Source organism: Peromyscus maniculatus, chromosome 1, assembly GCF_049852395.1.
Source record: "Peromyscus maniculatus bairdii isolate BWxNUB_F1_BW_parent chromosome 1, HU_Pman_BW_mat_3.1, whole genome shotgun sequence".
Lineage (NCBI taxonomy): Eukaryota > Metazoa > Chordata > Mammalia > Rodentia > Cricetidae > Peromyscus > Peromyscus maniculatus.
Genome location: NC_134852.1, coordinates 1,172,390 through 1,195,349, shown reverse-complemented (window position 1 = coordinate 1,195,349; position 22,960 = coordinate 1,172,390). Strand labels below are relative to the sequence as shown.

The 22,960-nt window shown below is 38.1% G+C and overlaps 1 protein-coding gene and 1 pseudogene across 1 annotated transcript in view; one reads left to right on the top strand and one right to left on the bottom strand.

The window, feature by feature from the left end:
- The window catches only part of LOC143271872 (vomeronasal type-2 receptor 116-like), a 40,826-nt gene extending 30,297 nt beyond the window's left edge, over positions 1-10,529 (top strand). Inside the window, exons 5-6 of the mRNA XM_076564355.1 lie at positions 6,132-6,255; positions 9,625-10,529. Coding sequence (XP_076420470.1) covers positions 6,132-6,255; positions 9,625-10,529 — 1,029 coding nt within the window. The remainder of the gene's footprint in view (positions 1-6,131; positions 6,256-9,624) is intronic.
- The window catches only part of LOC121826140 (vomeronasal type-2 receptor 116-like), a 478,502-nt pseudogene that overhangs the window by 54,827 nt on the left and 400,715 nt on the right, over positions 1-22,960 (bottom strand).

The window sequence follows — 22,960 nt, the reverse complement described above, 5'->3', positions numbered from 1 at the left end:
CCCAACTATGTTCATAGCAGCATTATTTGTAATAGCCAGAACCTGGAAATAACCTAGATGCCCATCAACTGAAGATTGGATAAATAAAATGTGATACAGGTACACAATGGAGTACTACTCAGCAGAGAAAAGCAATGACATCATGAGGCTTGCAGGCAAATGGATGAAACTAGAAAATATCATCCTGAGTGAGGTAACCCAGACTCAGAAAGACAAACATGGTATGTACTCACTCATAAGTGGATACTAGATGTAAAGCAAAGGATAACCAGACTGCAACTCACAACTTCAGGGAGGCTGCCTAGTAAAGAGGACCCTAAGAAAGACACAGGGATCACCCAGCGACAGAGAAATGGAAGAGATCTACAGGAGCAAACTGGACATTGAGAGAAATAATGGAGGGGAAGGGAGGGGGAAATTGAGCTTAGGGGAATGGGAGGTCCCAGCTGGATCAGAAACAGTGTGGTAGAACAAGGAAAGAGATATGATGATAAATGAAATCCCCATGGGAATAGGAAGAAGCAGAGTGCTAGAGAGGTCCCCAGACATCCACAAAGATACCTCCACTATAGACTACTGGCGATGATCAAGAGAGTACCTGAGATGACCTATTCTGATGATGGGATGGCTGAACACCCTAACTGTCATGATCGAACTCTCATCCAGTGACTGGTGGAAGCAGATGTAGAGATCCACAGCTAATCCCCAGGTGGAGCTCCAGAAGTCTAACCTGCGAGAGAGAGTCGGGATGATATGAGCAAGAGATATTGAGACCATGATTGGAAAAAGCACAGGGACAAATAGCCAAACTAGTGGAAACACATGAACTGTGAACCAGTAGCTGAGGACCCCCCATGGAACTGGACCAGGCTCTCTGAATAAGTGAGACAGTTGATGAGCTTGAACTGTTTATGACCCCTCCCCTGCCCCGCAGTGGGATTGGGACCTGTTCTTGATGCATGAGCTGTCTTTTTAGAACCTAGGGCCTATATTGAGACACTTTGCTCAGCCTTGGTGTAGGGAGGAGGCGACTGGACCTACCTCAACTGAATCTACCAGGCTGGGCTGAATCCCCAGGGCAGTCCTTGCCTTGGAGGAGGTGGGAATGGGGGTAGTGCATTGGGGAGGTAGTTTGGGGGATGGGAGAAGGGAGGACAGGGGAATCCCTGGCTAATAGGTAAAATTAAACTAATTATAAAATAAAAATATTTATAAAAATCAATCCCAGCTCTTGGGAGGCAAAACCAGGCAGATCTCTGTGAGTTCGAAGCCGCCCTGGGCTACAGATTGAATTCCAAAGAAGGCACCAGTTACAAAGAGAAACCCTGCCTCAAAAAACATAATAAATAAATAAATAAAGTAAAATAAAATAAAATAGAATAAAAAAATTTAAAAACCTCCATATACTTTGTATTTTCTATCCCGAGACTCTAGGCTTGTGGCCTTAGGGCTCCAGGGGCAGCCCATCTGGTCTGTTTAGGGCCCTGGAGCTGTGGTAGCATCTAATGCCCTTCAAACCTGCTGTGCCTCCTGCACTGACTCCCTGCATTTCCAGTGTCCCAGCCCAGGGCCAGTCACTGATGGAACCATGGTGATGTTCACTCTGTCCAGGCTACTGCATTTCCAGAAAACAAAATACACAAGGTGAACAGTGGAGCTGGGGGTGGTAGACAGGGGTCAGGGCACAGTTGCAGTCATAGCCTTAAATATAAGTATGTTTAATGACATACTGAAAAAGAATTCAAACATTGATAATAACAGTGTTCCAGATGCCAAACAGGACACAAATCACCTTTAGGACAATGCAATGAGATCAAAAAACGTACATGCAATAGGGAACTGAGAGAATATATGACAGATGCATTCCTAAATGTACAAAATTATGAAAATGTCAAACTGAAATAGGCAAGGGAAATAAAATAAATCCAAAATATCTCAGTAAAACTTTTCTCCAGAGGAATAATTAAAGTTGAAGAAAAGTTGGTAGCCTTGAAGACCACGCAGAAGTATTAGAAAAATGAAATTGTGAAAAGATAAAAATTAGGGCAAATGAAACATATATAGGACCAGGGAGGGGGATACCATTAAACAATCAAATTTACAAACAATGGGCAGAAGAGAAGAGGAAGGACTCACAATGACATCAACAGTATATCCAGTAAAATACAATGGGAATTTTCCAAATTATAGTGAGACAGGTGGCCATCTTGAGGCAGGGCATTTAATATCTGAAAAGAACCTTCCTGTCACATATCTTACTTAAAATTTGATTTATGCATATAAAGGAAGGAAATTAACAGTTTCAGAAAGGGAAACCCATTTCATAGAAAGGACCCTTCTAGTTAACAGCAGATTCCTTCATGAACTTTCTTAAAGGGGAAAGGAACAGTGATGCAATGCAAGAAGCTAAAGATGTTACTGTATCCATCAAAGTTATTTATAGTCAAAGGATGCTGTGAGGATTTTCATGGGTATAAACTTGAGTGAGTCTGGAATTTATCAAAACTAAAAATGGAGGACACACTTGAGAGATATTTTCACTTAACTGGAAGTAGCAAGATAAATTTGTTACCCAGATCTTTGAGATAGGGAGATAGGACTTATATTAGGTGACGGTGGTACAAGCCTTTAATCTGAGCACTGGAAAGGCAGAGGCAGAGGCAGAGGCAGAGGCAGAGGCAGAGGCAGAGGCAGAGGCAGAGGCAGAGGCAGAGGCAGAGGCAGAGGCAGAGGCAGAGGCAGAGGCAGAGGCAGAGGGATCTTTGTGTTCTAGGCCAGTCTCTTTTACAGAGGGAGCTCCAGGACAGCCAGGGCTACAATGAGAAACCATGTCTCTAAAAGTAAAACCAAAAAAAGAAGAAAAAGGAAGTCTTGCCTTTAGTTGACATCTTTTAACCTGGGAAAAGACACATCTTTTATCTGGATCTTAAGTTGGAAAGACACAACTTTGAATTACAACATTTGATTTTGAAAATTCCACTCTGTGCTGGAAGCCTATATGAGGACAATTAAAAAGGAAACTTGTGTTCTTTGCTCTCTCTCTTATCTTTCTAGCAAGTCCATTTCTTCACTGGCATTCGAACCATCTATGGTATTTAAGTGTTTTCTGAAGATCAGCTGACACATTCCACATCATAGAATGAGAAGTTTCTACATTTTTGGATTGTCATTTATATGTAGTGATTGCTAGATTAGCTAGACTGCTTCCTAGAAGACATTCTAATAAATTGTGTGAATCCATATATACGTATATGTGAGAGAGAAAGTCAGAGAAACAGAGTGAGGGAGACAGAGAGACAGAAAGATTCATTCTATAATTTCTTTAAGAACCATAACAAATATTAAGACAGACCTATGTTCCATGATATATATGAATTTTAGGAATTCATAAATACTCTAACATTTCTATGGAAGACACTTGAAGAACTACTACATACTGAAAAGTAAGATAAATATGAGTGGTCAAGGAAGAGAAAGAAAATAAGCATTACAACACCAGATCAAAAAACACGTTATCAAACTGTATCAATTATTGCAATAACAAAAATTGGCAATAATTAGCAAGTAATATCAATATAAAATCAATGTCAATCTTCACATTCTCTAATCATAATACATGAACAAAGAGATTGTTTTGTCAAACCAACATTCATTTTTTTCTTCTAATAACAAACCTTATTTACAAACGTAGAGAGATTTCTTCTGTAAATATGGAGGGATGAATATTGAGAATATTGAGGAAGTGGAACATAATAAAGTAAATGAGAGACTAAAATCTTTGATAGACATGGTAGAAACAATCTCAAATAAAGACTGACTAATATAAGTCAACAACACAACAGAAAGTTCTGTCCCTGTGACAAACATAGCTTCATTCCAGGGATACAGGAATGGTTCAGCATATGCAGGTCAGCTAAGTAAATGGGGCACATAAATTATTCAAGCAAAGGGCTACATGATTATCCAAATATGTGCGGAATGTGCTCTTAACAAAGTCCAGCATCCATTCAGATTTAAAAGTTAAAAAAAAAAAACAAAAACCAAACACAACAGAAGGAATACATCCCTGAGTTATTGAAGTTTTCTTTTTTTATTAAATAATTTTTCCCAGCCCAAACACATGAGAAGTTTTTTCTATGGCAATCTTATTGACAACATTATACTACAGGAAGAGAAACTCAAAGAATATCAATAAAAGTCCTAGTGAGGCCAGTTGTATGTGTTGGTGCATATCTATAATCAAACTCTTGGATGGAGAGGCAGGCAAATCTTCTCAGTTTATGGACAGTGTGCTGTACATAGTGAGTCCAAGTGAGCTAGGGTTGCATATACAGACCCTGCCTCAAAAGAAATGAGCAAAAATTGGACAGTGATGATTTTTTTCTAGTTACATCCACTTGCTTTAAAATTTCATGATGTCATTGTTTTTTTTTTTGCTGCTGAGTAATTATGTAAATGTATCACATTTCCTTTATCCATTCTTTGGATGAGGGCCATCATCCTGAGTGAGTTAACCAAGACCCAGATATGGAAACATGGTATGTGCTCACTCATAAACTGAACATTAGATGGAAAGCAAATGATAACACTCTTCAGCCCCAGAGAAGCCAGTTAAAAAGGTCACATGGATAACCCTAGAAGGGGAAATTACTGGAATCTTCTGGATTGTATAAAGTTTTTATATTTTAAACTTTAAGAAATCCTATAATTAACTTTGAACAATCTCACTTTTATTCCAGTTCCCCAAATATATGCAGGCATTATAAGGCCCTTTCACCTGAGGAAACATTCCATCTTTCAGTTCAATGCATATTAGTTCAACATTTTGCCACCAGAAATACACCAGGCTCTGCCTAATTGGCTGTGATTCTCTTTACACTCTGCTTGTCATGCTGTGCAGTGCTATTTATTGGAGTTCATGTTTGCTGTCAGAGGTTTGAAGAGATATTTCCCATGTTTCTGATATCCACTTATCCTACTTTGTTGCACTGTTGCTGTGATTAAACACTGACCATAAGTAAACTGAGGAGGAAGTCTTGATTAGGCTCATGGGTTACAGTAAAGGGAAGACAAAGCAAGGATCTGGATCCTTCAACTAAAGTATAGACCCTGAAGGAACATTGTCTATTGCTTTGCTCTGGTTGATTTCTCCTACAGCCCTGCCTAGGGTCAGCACTGCCCACAGTCGACTGGGAACTCATACATGAATTACACAGTAATAAAATGCATAAATAATATGACAGCCGCCTACTTCAATAGAGAGAAATATTTTAGCTATGCTTCCCTCTAACTTTTTAATGTACTTTCTGTCAAGGTGATGAAATTAACTAGAAAAATCAGTTTGCAAGCTCCATGGTGTTTGTCCACAGCAAAGAACCAATTCTTACTCCTAAACTTCTAAGTTTGGGAAGCTACTCAACTTACATCAGATTGTTTACATACATTTGCTGGTAGCATGAATCTTAAAAGTTTTTATTAATAAAATCAAATTTAAGCCCAGTTATTGAGGTGAACACTGGAAGATCAGAGAGACAGAATAAGCCATAGCTAACGTCACCTGGCCAACTTCTCAGCTGATCTTATTTTCTCAGACTGGAAGCCTCTGTGTCCTCATATCCAAATGGTTCTCAGCTGAACCTTGCTGCTCAGAAACCTAAAAGCTTAACCAGCCAAATGCTTAACCACACAAATGCTTCTTGTTCCTGATCCTCATGCCTTATATATCTTTCTGCCTTCTACCACCATTCCCTGAGATTAAAGGCTCGCTTTCTGGGATAAAAGGCTTGAGTCAACATGCTTGGCTCTAATCTTGAACACAAGGATTTATTCCTAGCTCTGCCTCCAAAGTGCTGGGAATAAAGTCGTGTGCTACCACTGCCTATCCTCTATGTTTAATATTGTGGATGTTCTGTCTCTGAACCCAGATAAGTTTATTAGGGTGCACAATATTTCGAGGAACACAATACCACCACATTTGCTTGTTTGGCATTATAAAATATACTAAGTTTAATGTAGTCACTCATTTGGTATATATAAAATAAGCTTATTGATATTTCAACATGCTAATATAATTTTGTTATGGAAGGAGTAGGTAAAACTCCTGATATCAGCATGTGTCTAATTTTCCTTAGATGCCACCCTCTGTGTGCAGTGCTGATTGTGGTCCTGGATTCAGAAAATTCTTGCAGGAGGGATTTGCAGCCTGCTGTTTTGATTGCATCCCCTGCCCAGAAAATGAAGTTTCTAATGAGACAAGTGAGTTTTTGCTGCTGAGATAAATCCTTCATATAGATCATCTTCTCCCAAACACACTGATCAAAAGTTCTAAATGTCTACTGCACAAATAAATCATATCACTTTCCCAATTTAGTTTTGATAGGACTATGATCATTAAAAATGTCACTTTAAGTAGCATGTTATGCCATGACATACATCTTTGACTCTTTGGAAATCCATGGTAGGTGGCCTTTTCTCAAAGAAATTTTGATAATCACTCCACAATGTGAGGGAATTCCATAGAAGGTCTTTACTAGTGACTAATCTCCTTTGAAACTACAAGTAGATTAGATTCCAATCCTAAAACTTTATTAATATTTATTTTTTTATATTTACGTGTTTTTTTTGTGTCACTACGTAAGTTTATAAGTTCATTGGCACCATGTATATGCAGGGAATCAATGGAGAACAGACTAGGGCTTCTGATACCTTGAACTCTGCTATGTGGGTTCAAGACACCAAATATAAGCCCTCTGTCTCTGTAAGATTAATGAAGACTGGAAACAAATTCTTGGGAAAGCATAAGAAACTGTTCAGTATGATACAAAGGATGTCAAGCTATATCCAGAGATCCCCCTTTCAAAGTATCATTGTGATTTGAAATCTAGAGAAGTGTGGAGAATTTTTCCCACATAAAGTAGAAACTATGGAGTACTATAATCAGTATTTTTAAATATAGCATAGTTAATAAAGTAAAAAGTAGAAGGTACAATGATTTTGTATGATAGAAACTAGCTACAGTTATTCAAATGGTGGTGTCACCTATACAGCCCATGTTAAGCAAATGATTATTTAGAGTTGGTTATATAAAAATAGCAGATACTTACGTTTTCTTTCTTGTTGCCTATCATCCTATATAATGAAAGTTCTTAAAGAACATTTATAGCCAGTAAAACAGTTCAGAAGTTAAATCCCTTTCTACTAAAGCTGATTATGAGTTCATCCCTTGGGCCCATATATTAGAAAGATGTTGCCAAGTCTTAGAGGTTGTGTTCTGATGCCTATGTACTTGCACATACAACTTACTGCAATTTACTTAAATCAACTCTAAAGAAATAATTTTGCATATGAAACATATAAGAATAAAAGATGTTTACAACAATAAATACATCAAAAATTAAAGAAAAAAAATTTATTATTTCTTCAATTATGCATATATATGTGAAGTGGGTGGTTATGTGTAAACAATTGCATGTGCATGTAACAGGCATCCAAGGCCCCTATAATTAGAGTTACAGTCAGTTTTGAGACACATGATATGGGTCTTTAGAACTTAATTCAGTTTTTCTGCAAGAGCAGTATATTCTCTTCACTATTGAGAAAAATTTCTATTCCTTTAAAAAAATAACTAGTTACATGTGTCCATAAATGCATTATTCTAGATAAAAAGACTTGAAACCTAGAAGTACATCATGACTCTGTCCAACTGTCCAATGATTCAGAGCAATTGTACTCAAGTTTCTTCAACTTTCCATGGTGGAGACTACAACTTATGGACAGGATACTATTCCTCCAAACAAACCTTCTGTGCTATCACTCTTGCTTGAGTGTTCTTCTTTTATTGTGATCATGGTGTTATATCAATATCTACTTTGCACTTGAGTACACTCACAAAATCTGATTCTCGAATAGATGGAAATTAGTGGAAGAGGAAGAAAGGTGGTGGTCAGTTCCCAAAGGTTACAGAATCAAGAAGAAAGGCTTGTTAATGCTAAGCATATAAAGAGGTTTCTGACTTCAGGAGGGGGTTACTGCTTCTTATGAACAAGACTCAGGGACAAACCATCCCTAATTCCAGATAAGAACACAATTGGGTACATATTTATTTGATTAATTATTTTTGCATTTATAAACACAAAATTTATATTTATATAGCATACTTCTTTCACTCTCACCCTCCTGCTTCCCCCATATAAACCCAATCATGCTCATATTAGAGCTCTGTTGTTACTTTTGCATGTACACACATATACATATATACATATACACAACTTACTAATTATGAAGGAAATTTAGTTACAATAAGCATGGAAATATGGCTCTTGCAAGGCTTGCCTTTCTTCCCCATTCCCTTTGCCTTGCCTAAAATCATGAGATTAGAGTGATAGTTCGAATGAAATTGGCCCTATTAGAGGGTGTGGTCTTGTTGGAGAAGGTGTGCTTTTATTGGAGGATTTGTGCCACTGTGGATGAAGACTTTGAGGCATCTTATATGCTTAAGCCATACCAAGTGAGACAGTTTTCTTCCTGTTGCCTATGGATCAAAGATGTAAAATATTCAGCTTCTTCTCCAGAACTATGTCTGCATGCATAGCACCATGTTCCCCCATGATGATAGTGGACTGAGCTTTTGAACTATAAGCCACTCAATCCAATGTTTTCCTTTGTAACAGCTACTGGGGTCATGGTTCTCTTCACAGCAATTGAAATGCTAACTAAGGCTATTATATTCCTAAAGGTAGTCATCCATATCTATTCCCTTATTTGGTCACTTCCTCTTCCTGAGGCTGACTAACAGGGTCCAGCATTCAAAGTATTGAAATCCAGCTTCCAAAAATTCTGTTGTGTCTGTCCTAATTAAACTTTCCAACCAAAATTAATCAGTTGAGCCTAACCAGCAGTTCCCCTTTCATCTTTATAAGGTGCCATGTTCCAAGTGTCCATGTCTGTGTCTTCTCTATTCAAAACCTCTTCTCTCTATTTCTTATTGTTTTCCTTTTCTCCTTCATTCTCTATCTCCCGTTTTGTCTCCTATTCCCTGTGAATTGTTTTTTGGGTCAAATAAATCTACTTTGTGTTGGCATACCATGTGTGAATTCTAAGTGTCCCTACAGATTATGTTTAATATTTCTTCTATGTCAATGGGTTTGGACTAGTAAATTCAAACTAGAAAACATATCACAGGAAGTGTCTCCAATAGAAGACACAGTCCCCATCTATTACAGGAAGAACATAAATAAAACAGACTGAACTACATCATGAGGCACTGCAACCATGGGATCTGAGACTTTAAAATACACTCTGTGCAAAATATTGGTTAATGATTTTACCCTCTGTCAATTTACCAGTTTAATTCATGTACTGAAAATATCTGTGATTTCTGATAACATAACAAATGACATCATCAACACACCTTAAATTAGACAATGCTTGGTGTGATGGTTTCATTTCCCATAAAGAAAATGAATGAGCATTATGAAATGGAAGCATTGTGATTTAGCAATGTCCTTCGACTCCATCCTCAGAAACAAATACAGATAGTGCAATGCTTCTTCAGCACATTAAATTGAAATATCCTGTCAAAAAATGGCTAAAGCTGCATTAATCATACTTTCCTTTCTCCATCAGATGTGGAAAAATGTGTGAGGTGTCCAGAGGATCAGTATGCCAACAGAGAGCAGAAACAGTGCATTCCCAAATCTGTGGTCTTTCTGACCTATGAAGACCCCTTGGGAATGACTCTTGCCTCAATAGCCTTGTGCTTCTCTGCATTCACAGTGCTTGTTCTTGCGGTCTTTGTCAAAAACCGTGACACTCCACTTGTGAAGGCAAACAACCAGAATCTTAGTTACATCTTGCTCATCTCACTCATGTTTTGTTTCTTGTGCCCCTTGCTCTTTATTGGCCATCCCAGTTCAGCTACCTGTATTCTACAGCAAATCACATTTGGAGTTGTATTCACTGTGGCTATTTCCACTGTGCTGGCCAAAACAGTGACTGTGCTTTTGGCTTTCATAGTCATAGCCCCTGGAAGAAGGATGAGATTCTTCATGATTTCAAGGGCACCCAACTACATCATTGTCATATGTACCCTCATCCAAATTATTCTCTGTGCAATATGGCTGCTAGTTTCTCCTCCCTCTATTGACACTGATGCACACTCTGAGTATGGCCAAATCATCATTGTGTGCAACAAGGGCTCAGTTACTGCATTCTACTGTGTCTTGGGATACCATGGCTCCCTTGCCTTAACAAGCTTTATTGTGGCTTTCTTGGCCAGGAATCTCCCTGATAAATTTAATGAAGCCAAATTGCTGACCTTCAGCATGTTATTGTTCTGCAGTGTCTGGATCACGTTTCTCCCTGTCTTCCACAGCACCAAGGGCAAGGTCATGGTGGTGGTGGAGGTCTTCTCCATTTTGTCCTCAAGTGCAGGTCTGCTGGGATGCATCTTTATCCCCAAATGCTACATAATTTTGTTCCGACCAGCGAGAAATTCTCTTCAAAAGTTAAGGGAGAAATCATCTTCCTAAACACTCATTTCATAAATTGTTACTGAAAAATATAATGATGGTACAGAAACACCTGTTGTAATACAATGCAAGATATAAGCGTCAGCTATTGTTTCTTCTATGATAATGCCCAGGGATATCATCTGTACTAATTTTCTGTATGTTGCATCCTATAATCTTCCACTCCAACACTTATTTTACAATACCGGGTTCCTGGAGATTAGTGCATAAGAGATGTGTTCTTTTATTTCTCTAATACAAAGCAATATTTGAAATAAACTACAAGTAATTCTTTTGATATCTGAATTAATGTGTGACTTTTAAATTAAGAGAAAAACCAAGAAAGTTTGTAGTAGAGGGAATGAATATTTGCAGATGATAAAATTAATTATCCCTCTGGAGGAGACAAGAGACTGCTGTTGCATACTAGGAGTTAGAGGAGTTAAACTTAGGAGAAAGAAAGATGTTTTGTTAAATAGATAGAAATAATATTGTGAAAGATGGGGAGATGTATCAGCATTTAACGTCATGTTCAGCTTTTTCAAAGGAGATGAGTTCACTATCAAATTCATGCATCTCACCATTCACAGGCACCTCTACCAAAAGAGCCAATGGATCAGATGCCTTTTCTGTCTATCAAGAACACCTATACACAGGTGTGCACATAATAGCACACTCAAAAAGCACACATACACATGTTGGAAATTAAATGAAATTTTTAAATTGAAGTTTACAAAGCACTACAATGGAACCCTGGATTTCTTTCTTTTCCATTCATTGAAAACAGGTTTTCTTTCACATAATATCCCCTGATTATGATTTCCTTTCCCAGCTAGTTAAAGCTCCTCCAAGATCCTCCCCACATCACTTCCTATCTGAATCCACCCCACTTCTATCTCTCACTGGAAAACAGTAAGGTTTCTAGGGGATAATAATAAAAAAAAATACTATGATAAAGAAAATCTAACACACTGGAATTGGTCAAAATCAGCAAACATAAGGAAAAGGGCCCAAGAGAAGGCATGAGAATTAAACACATGTGTTTGTACACTCAGGAATCCCTAAAAAAATCTTTCCTTGAAACATAACATATATGCAAGCAATGTGTAATTTAAAGTGAGTAGAATTTATACACACACACACACACACACACACACACACACACACACATACACATATAGCATGAAAAACCTACAAAAGTGGGACAAAGTGAGAACTCTGATACAATACTATGAGACAAGGGCTTCCAAAAATGAGGTTGACTCAATTTTCTGTTCCCATCTAGTTCTGGGCATACAGTCTGCCCTTAAAAGTAGTTTGATTCCCTATTGAGACTCTTTTGATGGAAACAAAATTCTCATTAGCTGGTGGTTATCAATTGGAGATTGCTTCTGGTTTAGGGATGAGGCTTGTGATCACTTCTACTCTCAGGTCAGGGACCCCAACTGGGAAAACCCATGTTTGCCTGTTCCTGCTTCCTAGGTTCTATAATTTCTTCTATTTATCAATCCTGTTCATTTATAAGGCATTTTTTCTTTTGTGTCCTTTGTCATGGTATCTGCTCCACCCATGAACTTGACCTATACATGCCAAAGGAGGCTGTGCTTCTTGCCATCATATGTGACCTCTTAAAAGGAAAGGGAGAGGGGTCACATTCTTATTTTTACTGCCTTTATTCTGTTGGCCAGGTGCATTTGCTCATTTAGAGAATTGAAGATGTCTTCAGAAGTTTACTTGTGTCTGAATTAGGGAGTGTATTTCAAATTTAAATCTTAATAAATCCATATTACCCATTAAATAGATTCACATGCTTTGACCTTAATAGCCCCCCATTCTGTCTGCCTCTTATCTTCTTTCTACATATGCCTCCATGCTATTTTCTGTGGCTTGTAGGGAGATATGTGAAGGAGGCAATACTTTTAAACTTAGTTTTCTTCCTCTCTCCATAAATGTCTGGCTGTTGGTTTCTGTTTGCTATTTGTTCCTGTCTGCTGCATAATGAAGATATTCTGAAGATGGCTGAACAAGATGTTGATCAATGACATTAACACAATGCAATTACAAGACATTGCCTTTTTAAGAACACTAACATTTGGTTTTACTGTAGGTAAAGATTGATCTCAACCCAGAAAGGAGAAAGTTAAGCTTAATTAACACATCCACCAGGCCTTTTCAAACAGGTAATCTTGATGCTTAAGTCTGTTTTCACATGCTGTCCATGCAGGCAGCAATTTGAATTAGTCTGTGCAGAGAGACAAACAGGAGTGCAGAAGGACTCCTTGTTATGTGGGGTAGAGTGTGGGGTGCAGGGCTGTAGCTAGACAGCTCACCAGTTGGCAAGAAGTTGACAACCTTTAACTCTTTAAGTGATTAGAATTCCTGCTGGAAACAAATATATATTAATGGTAGAACATGCAGTCATGGAGTTTTAAAGGAGGAACCTTTTTTTTCTATCAGTTTATTCCTAAAGCCAAGGTCTAAATATTAAGAATCTAGAGGTAAATTACAGCTTGTAGCCAGACTGTCAGCAAGGAGTGCCTTTGTCCTGCAGTGGCCTGGCCATGCAGTGTGATAAACTGATCCAGGATCCATAAAGGTGAGTCAGTGTCCTGTTAAAATATGCAAGCATATTCTCTTCCTGTCATTATTAAAACATCAGGACCTTCCAATTACCAGTGAGGAGATCCAAGAGGCTCAAGTGTAACTTTTGTGGAAAAGTGTCTGAGGAAAGAACTCATATTGTCCTCAGATATATATTCATATGATTAAAATGGAACGTGATTTAAGTGATGATGGGCAAATGAATATTAAAATCTTCACTTTGCAATTTGCATATTTGGGAGTTTAAAGTATAATGAACTCTTTCTACCATAGCTTGACTTTGGGGGTTATAAGGAATACCTGTAGTGGGAGATAGGAAACGTAAAGCACCAGTTCTTAACAGATCTTGAAGTGTAAGAAGGCCATTGTCCATTTTTGAGCTCTAGGCATTCCTGATATTGAAAATCAATGACCCAAATGCTGTAGATTGAATTAACACCTGAAATAATGAAATCATGTATAGTACTCTTAAAAACCATCAATAATGAACAAATAATGGTCATGTAGTTCATATGAAAAGATACCAATTTATCCTGTCTGAGTTACTTGCAAATCTTCAGGCTCATAATACAAGATATTATGCTGTTCAGCCAATAAGGGAGGATTGTCACATGAATATCTTGCCCAAATAATTCTACTCTCTTTGGTTTAATTTCCTTCCTAGTCCCAGTCTTTTAGAATAAAGTCCGTCCCACAAACAGAGCCAAGGAAGCTTTAGCCTCAGATGTATAATTTTCACGAGGATGGTAGATTAGTGTCACCAAAGAGGAATGTCAAATAAAGGTTTGAGTACAACCATGGGTATATCCAAATAAGTATGTACTTAGGAGATATCATCAAGCAGTTTTTGAAAATCATGTAAAGATTTTAAACAGTGCATTCTCAAATGAAAAGGTTTAGGAGAGAAAAAAATCTGTGTCAATCCATCCCTGGGCACAAGCCACTCTGGGGAAGACCTGCAAAACTTGGTCCCAGGTTCTGGCCACCAGTCATGTCCCCTTCTAGCCCCACCGGGAAACATCCCCTTCTCCAAGCTTCCCTGGCAGCCCCTGCAATCTCCACACCCTGCCCCCGAGACCCCAGCAACTTCATGAGACTTAGAGACCACCGCCCAGCTCCCATCCTGCCCTGGACTTCCCTTTTGGGCCAGACATGGCTCTCATCCTGCCCTGGTCTTCCCTTCTGGACAAGAGCGCCCATCCTACCCGGGACTTCTTGTCTGGACAAAAGCTCCCATCCTGCCCCAGACTTCCCATCTAGATAAGAGCTTCCATCATGCCCCAGAGTTCCCATTTGGACAAGAGAGCTCCCATCTGATCAAGAGAGACTTTTTGAATCTGTCAGCTCTGTCTGAAACAAGTGCGCTGATATGACCAAGAACGAACCACAAGGAGATAGGCAGATGTTAAGACAGAAGTACATACAAGAAAATGAAAAGCAATACAACATCACCAGAATCTAACCTGCTCCAAAATTGGAAGAAGTAGAAGAAAACAGCCTTATGAATAATATCATGAAGAAGGTAAAGGCTTGTGTAGAGGAAAGGACAAAAAATGGGAAGAATGCTATAAACAACTAGAGGAAAGGGCAAACAAATTAGAAGAAAACAATAAAGTCCTGGGATAAAACAATAAAGTCCTGGAAGAAAACAATAAAGTACTGAAAGAAAATCATGAAAAATCAATGAAACAAATAAAGGAAACAGTCCAAGACCTGAAAAGGGAAATAGAAAAAATGAAGAAGACACAAACTGAGGGAATGCTGGAAATAGAAAATCTGAGTAAAAGATCGGGAACTTCAGATGCAAGAATAAACAACAGAATGCAAGAGATGGAAGAGAGGTTCTCTGGCTTTGAAGATACAGTAGAAGAAATAGATTCATCAGTCAAAGAAAACACTAAAGCCAACAAAGTCATGAACCAAAATGTCCAAGAAATTTTGGACACCATGAAAAGACCAAACCTATGAATAATAGGGATAGAAGAAGGTGAAGAATACCAAATCAAAGGCACAGAAAATATATGTAACAAAATCATAGAAGAAAACTTTCCCAACTTAAACAAGGAAATGCCTATGTAGATACAAGAAGCCTATAGAACACCAAACAGACTAGATCCCCCCAAAAATCCCCTTGTTACATAATAATTAAACAACTAAATGTATAGAATAAAGAAAGAATATTAAGAACAGCAAAGGAAAAAGGCCAAATGACGTATAAAGGCAAACCCATCAGAATAACACCCGATTTCTCAATGGAGACTTTGAAAGCCAGAAGGACATGGACAGATGCAATGCAGACACGAAGAGACCATGGATGTCAGCCCAGGCTAATATACCCAGCAAAACTTTCAGTCATCATAGACTGAATCAACAAGACATTCCAAGACAAAGCCAGATTTAAACAATACTTATCTATAAACCCAGCCCTACAGAAAGCACTAGAAGGAAAATTCCAACCGAAGGAAGTCAGATACACCCTCGAAAATACAGACAATAAATAATGCCACAGCAGTAAACACCAAAGAAGAGAAGTACACAAACACACTACCACCAAAAATAACAGAGATGAACAATCACTGGACGTTAATATCTCTTAATATCAACAGACTTAATTCATCTATAAAAAGACTTAGGCTTACAGAATGGATATGAAAGCAGGACTCAACTTTTTGCTTCATTAAAAAAAAAACACATCTCAAACTCAAAGACTTACAATACCTAATAATAAAAGGCTGGGAAAAGATTTTCCAATCAAGTGGTCTTAAGAAACAAGCGGGTGTAGCCATCCTGATATCCAACAAAATAGACTTCAAACTAAAAACAATCAAAAAAATCAAGAAAGAAATTACATACTCATCACAGGAAAGATCCACCAAGATGAAGTTTCAATTCTGAACATTTATTTTCCAAACACAAGGGCACCCACATATGTAAAAAAATTACTAAAGCTTAAACCACATATAAAACCCCACACATTAATAGTGGGAGATCTCAACACCCCTCATTCACCACAGGACAGATCTCCCAAATCGAAACTTAACAGAGAAATAAAGGACTTAACTGATGTCATGACCCAATGGGACCTAATAGGTATCTACAGAACATTCCATCCTAACAAAAAAGAATATACCTTCTACTCAGCACCCCATGGAATTTTCTCTAAAATCGACCACATACTTGGCCACAAAGCAACTCTCAACAGATAAAAAACAATTGGAATAACCTCCTGTGTTCTATGTGACCACCATGGTTTAAAGTTAGATTTCAAAAACTACAGAAAACCTACAATCTCATGGAAACTGAATAATGTTCAACCGAATCACCAATGGGTTAAAGAAGAAATCAAGAAAGAAATTAAAGACTTCCTAGAGATCAATGAAAATTAAGACACCATAGACCCAAACTTATGGGACACTATGAAAGCAGTGCTAAGAGGGAAATTCATAGCACTAAATGCCCACATAAAGAAGTTGGTGAAATCTCACACTAGTGACTTAACAGCATACCTGAAAGCTCTAGAACAAGAAAAAGCAAAGTCTCCCAAGAAAGATAGATGCCAGGAAATTATCAAAGTGAGAGGTGAAATTAATAAAATAGAAACTAAGAGAACAATACAGAAAATTAATGAAACAAAGAGTTGGTTCTTTGAGAAAATCAAAAAGATAGACAAGCCCTTATCCAAACTTACCAAAAGACAGAGAGAGAATCCAAATCGACAAAATCAGAAATGAAAAGAAGGACATAACAACAGATATTGAGGAAATCCAGAGAATTATCAGGTCATATTTCAAAAACCTCTACTCCACAAAACTGTAAAACTTAAAAGAAATGGACAATTTACTGCATAGGTACCACATACCTAAGTTAAATCAAGACCAGATAAACTATTTAAATAGTCCAATAACTCCTAAGGAAATATAAACAGTCATTAAAAATCTCTCAACCAAAAAAAAAGCCTAGGACCAGATGGTTTCAGCGCAGAATTCTACCAGATCTTCAAAGAAGAGTTAATACCAATACTCTCTAAATTGTTCCACATAATAGAAACAGAAGGGACATTACCAAACTCCTTCTGTGAGGCTACAATTACCCTGATTCCAAAATCAAACAAGCAAACAACAAAGAAAGAGAACTACAGACCGAACTCCCTCATGAACATTGATGCAAAAATACTCAATAAAATACTCCAAACAGACTACAAGAACACATCAGAACAATTATCCCCCATGATCAAGTAGGCTTCATCACAGGGATGCAAGGGTGGTTCAACATATGATAGTCTGTCAATGTAATACACCATACAAAAAAACTCACCGGGTGGTGGTGGCAGCGGCGGCGGTGGCGGCGGCGGCGGCGGCGGCGGCGGCGGCGGCGCATGCCTTTAATCCCAGCACTCGGGAGGCAGAGCCAGTTCAAGGCCAGCCTGGCTACCATGTGAGTTCAAGGAAAGGCACAAAGCTACACAGAGAAATCCACATGATCTTTCACTAGATGCAGAAAAGGCATTTGACAAAATCCAACACCCTTTCATGATAAAAGTCTTGGAGCGATCAGGAATACAGGGAACATACCTAAACATAAAAAAGGCAATTTACAGCAAGCCAACAGCCAACATCAAATTAAATGGAGAGAAACTCAAAGCAATTCCACTAAAAACAGGAACAAGGCAAGGCTGTCCACTCTACTCATACTTATTCAATATAGTACTTGAAGTTCTAGCCAGAGAAATAAGACAACATAAGGAGATTAAGTTGGTACAAATTGGAAAGGAAGAAGTCAAGCTGTCCCTATTTGCAGATGACATGATAGCATACTTTAGTGACCCCAAAGATTCCACCCAGGAACTGATAAAGCTTATAAACAACTTCAGGAACATAGCAGGATACAAGATCAATTAAAAAAAAAATCAGTAGCACTCCTATAAACAATGGTCAAAGAAGCTGAGAAGGAAATCAGAGAAACACCACCCTTTACAATAGACAAAAATGTCATAAAATACCTTGGGGTAACACTAACCAAGCAAGTGAAGGACCGATATGACAAGAAGTTTAAGTTTCTGAAAAAGGAAATTGAAGATGTCAGAAAATGGAAAGATCTCCCATGCTCATTGATAGGCAGGGTTAACATAGTAAAAATGGCAATCTTACCAAAAGCAATTTACTGATTCAATGCAATCCCCATCAAAATACCAACATAATTCTTCACAGACCTGGAAAGAATAATACTCAACTTCATATGGAAAAACAAAAAACCCAGGATAGCTTAAAGAAACCTGTACAATAAAACAACTTCTGGAGGCATCACAATCCCTGACTTCAAGCTCTACTATAGAGCTACAGTAATAAAAACAGCTTGGTATTGGCATAAAAACCGACATGTGTACCAATGGAATTGAATTGAAGACCCTGACATTAACCCACACACCTATGGACATATAATTTTTGACAAAGAAGCCAAAAGTGTACAATGGAAAAAAGAAAGCATCTTCAACAAATGGTGCTGGCATAACTGGATATCAATGTGTAGAAGGCTGCAAATAGATCCATATCTGTCACCGTGCACAAAACTTAAGTCCATGTGGATCAAAGACCTCAACCTAAATCCAGCTACTCTAAACCTGCTAGAAGAGAAAGTAGGAAGTAGTCTTGAACGCACTGACATAGGAGATCACTTCCTAAATATAACACAAGTAGCGCAGACACTGAGACAAACAATCAATCAATGGGACCTCTTGAAACTGAGAAGCTTTTGTAGAGCAAAGGATATGGTCAACAAGGCAAAGCATCAGCGTACAGAATGGGAAAAGATCTTCACCAACCCCACAGGTGACAGAGGACTGATATCCCGAATATATAAGGAACTCAAGAAATTAGACATCAAACGAACCAACAGTCTAGTTGAGAAATGGGCTTTAGAACTAAACAGAGAATTCTCAACAGAGGAAACCCAAATGGCTGAAAGACATTTAAGGAATTGCTCAACATCCCTAATCATCAGGGAAATGCAAATCAAAACACCTCTGAGATACCACCTTATGCCTGTCAGAATGGCTAAGATCAAAAACACTGAGGACACTGTATGATGGAGAGGTTGTGGAACTAGGGGAACTCTCCTCCACTGCTGGTGGGAATGCAAGCTTGTACAACCACTTTGGAAATCAATATGGCACTTTCTTTGAAAATTGGGAATCAATCTCCCCCAAGATCCAGCTATACCACTCGGGCATATACCCAAGAAATGCTCAAGCATACCACAGAGTACTTGCTCAGCTATGTTCATATCAGAATTGTGTATAATAGCTAAAACCTGGAAACAACCTAGATGCCCTTCAACTGAAGAATGGATAAATAAATTGTGGCACATATACACAACGGAATACTACTCAGCAGTGAAAAACAATGACATCATGAAGTTTGTAGGCAAATGGATGGATCTAGAAAAAATCATCCCAAGTGAGGTAACCCAGACTCAGAAAGAGAAATGTGGTATGTACTCACTCATAGAAGGATACTAGATGTGGAACAAGGATGACTGGACTGCTACTCACATCACGAGTGAGGCTACCTAGAAAACAGGACCCCAAGAAAGACATAGGTTTCACCCAATGACAGAGAAATGGCTGAGATCTACAGGAACAACCTGGACATGATTGGGAGCAATGAAGGGCGAGGGTCGAAGGAAAGAGAGTGGGAGATCACAGCTGGATCAAGAACAGAGAGGGAGAACAAGGAATAGGAGACCATGGTAAATGAAACCCACATGAGAAAAGGAAGAAAGAAAGTACTAAAGAGGCCCACAGAAATCCACAAATATACCCCCACAAAAGACTGCTGGCAATGGTCGAGAGACAGCCTGTACTGACCTACTCTGGTGATGCGATGGCCAAACACACTAATAGTTGTGCCAAGAACCACATCCAATGACTGAGGAATTTGGATGCAGACATTCATGGCTAGGCCCCAGGTAGAGTGCTGGGAATCTAATTAGCGAGAAAGAGGAGGGTTTATATGAGTGAGAATTGTTGAAACCAAGGGTGGATAAAGCACAGGGACAAATAGCCAAAGAATGGAAACACATGAACTATGAACCAAAGGCTGAGGTGCCCCCAAGTGGATCAGGCCCTCTGAATAGGTGAGACAGTTGATTGGCTTGATCTGTTTGGGAGGCATCTAGGCAGTGGTACCAGGTCCTGGGCTCATTGCATGAGTTAGGTGTTTGAATCCTGCAACTTGTGCAGGGACTCTTGGCTCAATCTTGGAGAAAGGTACTAGGCTGGCCTGGACTGATTCTACCAGGTTGATCTCAGTCCTCAGGGGGAGGCTTTGCCCTGGAGGAGGTGGGAATGGGGAGTGTACTGGGGGCAAGGTGAGGGGGACAAGAGTGGGGAGAACAAGGGGATCTGAGACTGTTATGTAGAACTGAATGGTATTGTAAAATTAAAAAAAAAATCTGTGTGAATCACATGTCCAAAATTAAGAAATGAGATTGAATTTGGATTTTTCTGGGGCCATTTGAGGCCCAATATAAAGTCAATTGTTGGACCAGAAAATGTAATGCTTTTTTTAAATAGGCTATGTCAGCATGAGAAATCAATGTATCATTCATATAATGAACGAGATAAACATCAGAATACATTTTACAAACTTGCAAAAACATATTTTGACATAAGGTTGGGCTTGTTTTGTCTCCTTGAGGTAAGGCATTTCCATGATACCTCTGATAGAGTCTCTGAAAATTTGGAGAAGGTAAGCTAAAAGGTGAAACACTGACATTCTTTAGGGTGTAGAAGTATGGTAAAGAAGCAATCTTGCAAATCTATGACAATTATGTTTTGATTTCTAGGGATAGCCATAGGAGATGGCAAGCCACGCTGTAAAGTGTCCATAGGCCCCAATGAATTCCATTTAATTTTCTATGTTCTTGTAACAGCCTTCATTAGCCTGATTTTTGTCCTTAATAACAAATATTGGTGTGTTCCAAGAGCTGGTATAGGGCGCTAACTTCCACGAGACAGGTAGCAGCTCCATATTTCTCAGCATCTAAGGGCCATTGTTTAACCCTTATAGGAGCATCAGACTTCCATGTAATGAAGGTCAGCAGTGAGAACAGTGGTCCCTAGGATAGATTTTGATACCCTAGGCCATGTCTATCATTTTTTAATTTCTGGAATAATGGGCTCAATTTTGCCTTGGGCTTGTTTACCCAAGTCCTTTTCAGGGTTTAAAAACCATCTGAAGCATTTGATCTGAAACCAGTACATTAGCAGAGATTAATAACACACCCATTAGTTGTAGCACATCTCTTTCCCATAGAGTGATAGGTATGGAGGGGATGACATATTGACAGAAATTGCTATGATTTTCTCTATCACATCACCATAATATTCCTGAGCTTCTGGCTACAACATTAGCTTGACCTAGGCCTAGTAAAGAGTCAAGAGTCATAGTTATTTCAAGGACTAAGCCAATCTTTTTGCAAAATGCTTGAAATGTCTGTGCCTATGTCTAGCAAGCCAATTATTTTCTTTCCCTGTGTTTTAAAGATTTAGTTGATCTGGAAAATTTAATTTCATGTTCCCTAGAAAGCCATATCACTAGAATTTAGATCTTCCACCTCCCTTAGGTGCTGGCCTGCATGAATCTGAATTGTTTTTGTAGAGAGTTGTACAATGGTCTTAATCTCTCCAGTAGTGTCAAGATCGATCATCCCTGGGGCAACATTGATACCTTGTACAGCAGAGGAGCTATGGCCTATAATTAGGCTCAGTGTCCTTCCTAGGGAGGTCCATAGACTCTTGTACTAAGGCATACTGTTTGGGAGTCAGTGTTTGTATTGTGAAGGAGGTGGAACATAACTCCACTCCTAAAGCCTATATATATCTCAGACCTCAATAAAAACATTATTGTTAGATCTAACTTATACATCCTCATTATATCTAGATTATTTACTGAGACTCATGTATCATTTATAACATATTAGATGTTTATATGTTATATTTATCTTTCCCAATACATTGTATTTCACATATCTTAAGTTATTTCTGAACTTCCCTAAACATTCTTTATATCTAAGCCTTCATATCCTTGTAAGAACTTTACATCTAAAAGCATATTTGTATTTATTTCTACAGGAGACATGAATGATTAAATACTGAGAGCAGCCAATGTAGAGTGAATGAATTTCTTCAAACAAAGTAACAGTCAAAGATTATTTTAAAATCTGTTTTGTGAGCTATCTTTATTTGAAATTGAGTATTAAGGCAAATTATCTTTAGACCTGGTAAATGGAAATACAGAGCAAATGATCCCAAAGTTGAATTTGGACTAAACCCTGACAGTAAAGGGCATGGCAGTTTTGTCTCAAGTGGGAGTCTTAAACATTTTAAATGTCAGTGGCTAAGTAATGAATTGATTATATTTGGCATACTTAGAATGTATATAATATGATTTTATATACATTAGAGAATATGACTTTTATTAAGATGATCAAGCTGTAACTTGTATCCCTAAAATTATCTTTAATACCTTATAAATTAAGTACAACTTATCCTTAAACAGTTTACAGCTTAAGTTGGCCAAGCAGTTGATAAGTTGTATATCTTCATTATCTTTAACAGTTCATAATTTAAGTAAACTTATTCTTAATAATTTATACGTAAGTTGTCCTTATAAACTTAGACGTTTAAGTTTTATCCATGTTACATTTAGGCTTAAAAATAATAAGCCTATACTGAAGTTATTTTAATATAGGGACAAGAGCTCTTATTCAGAATTATAGTATGTAAGGAGAGTGACAATTGGATAAATCCTTTATGGTGTATAATAAAATATGATAAGCATAGTAAAAAAAAA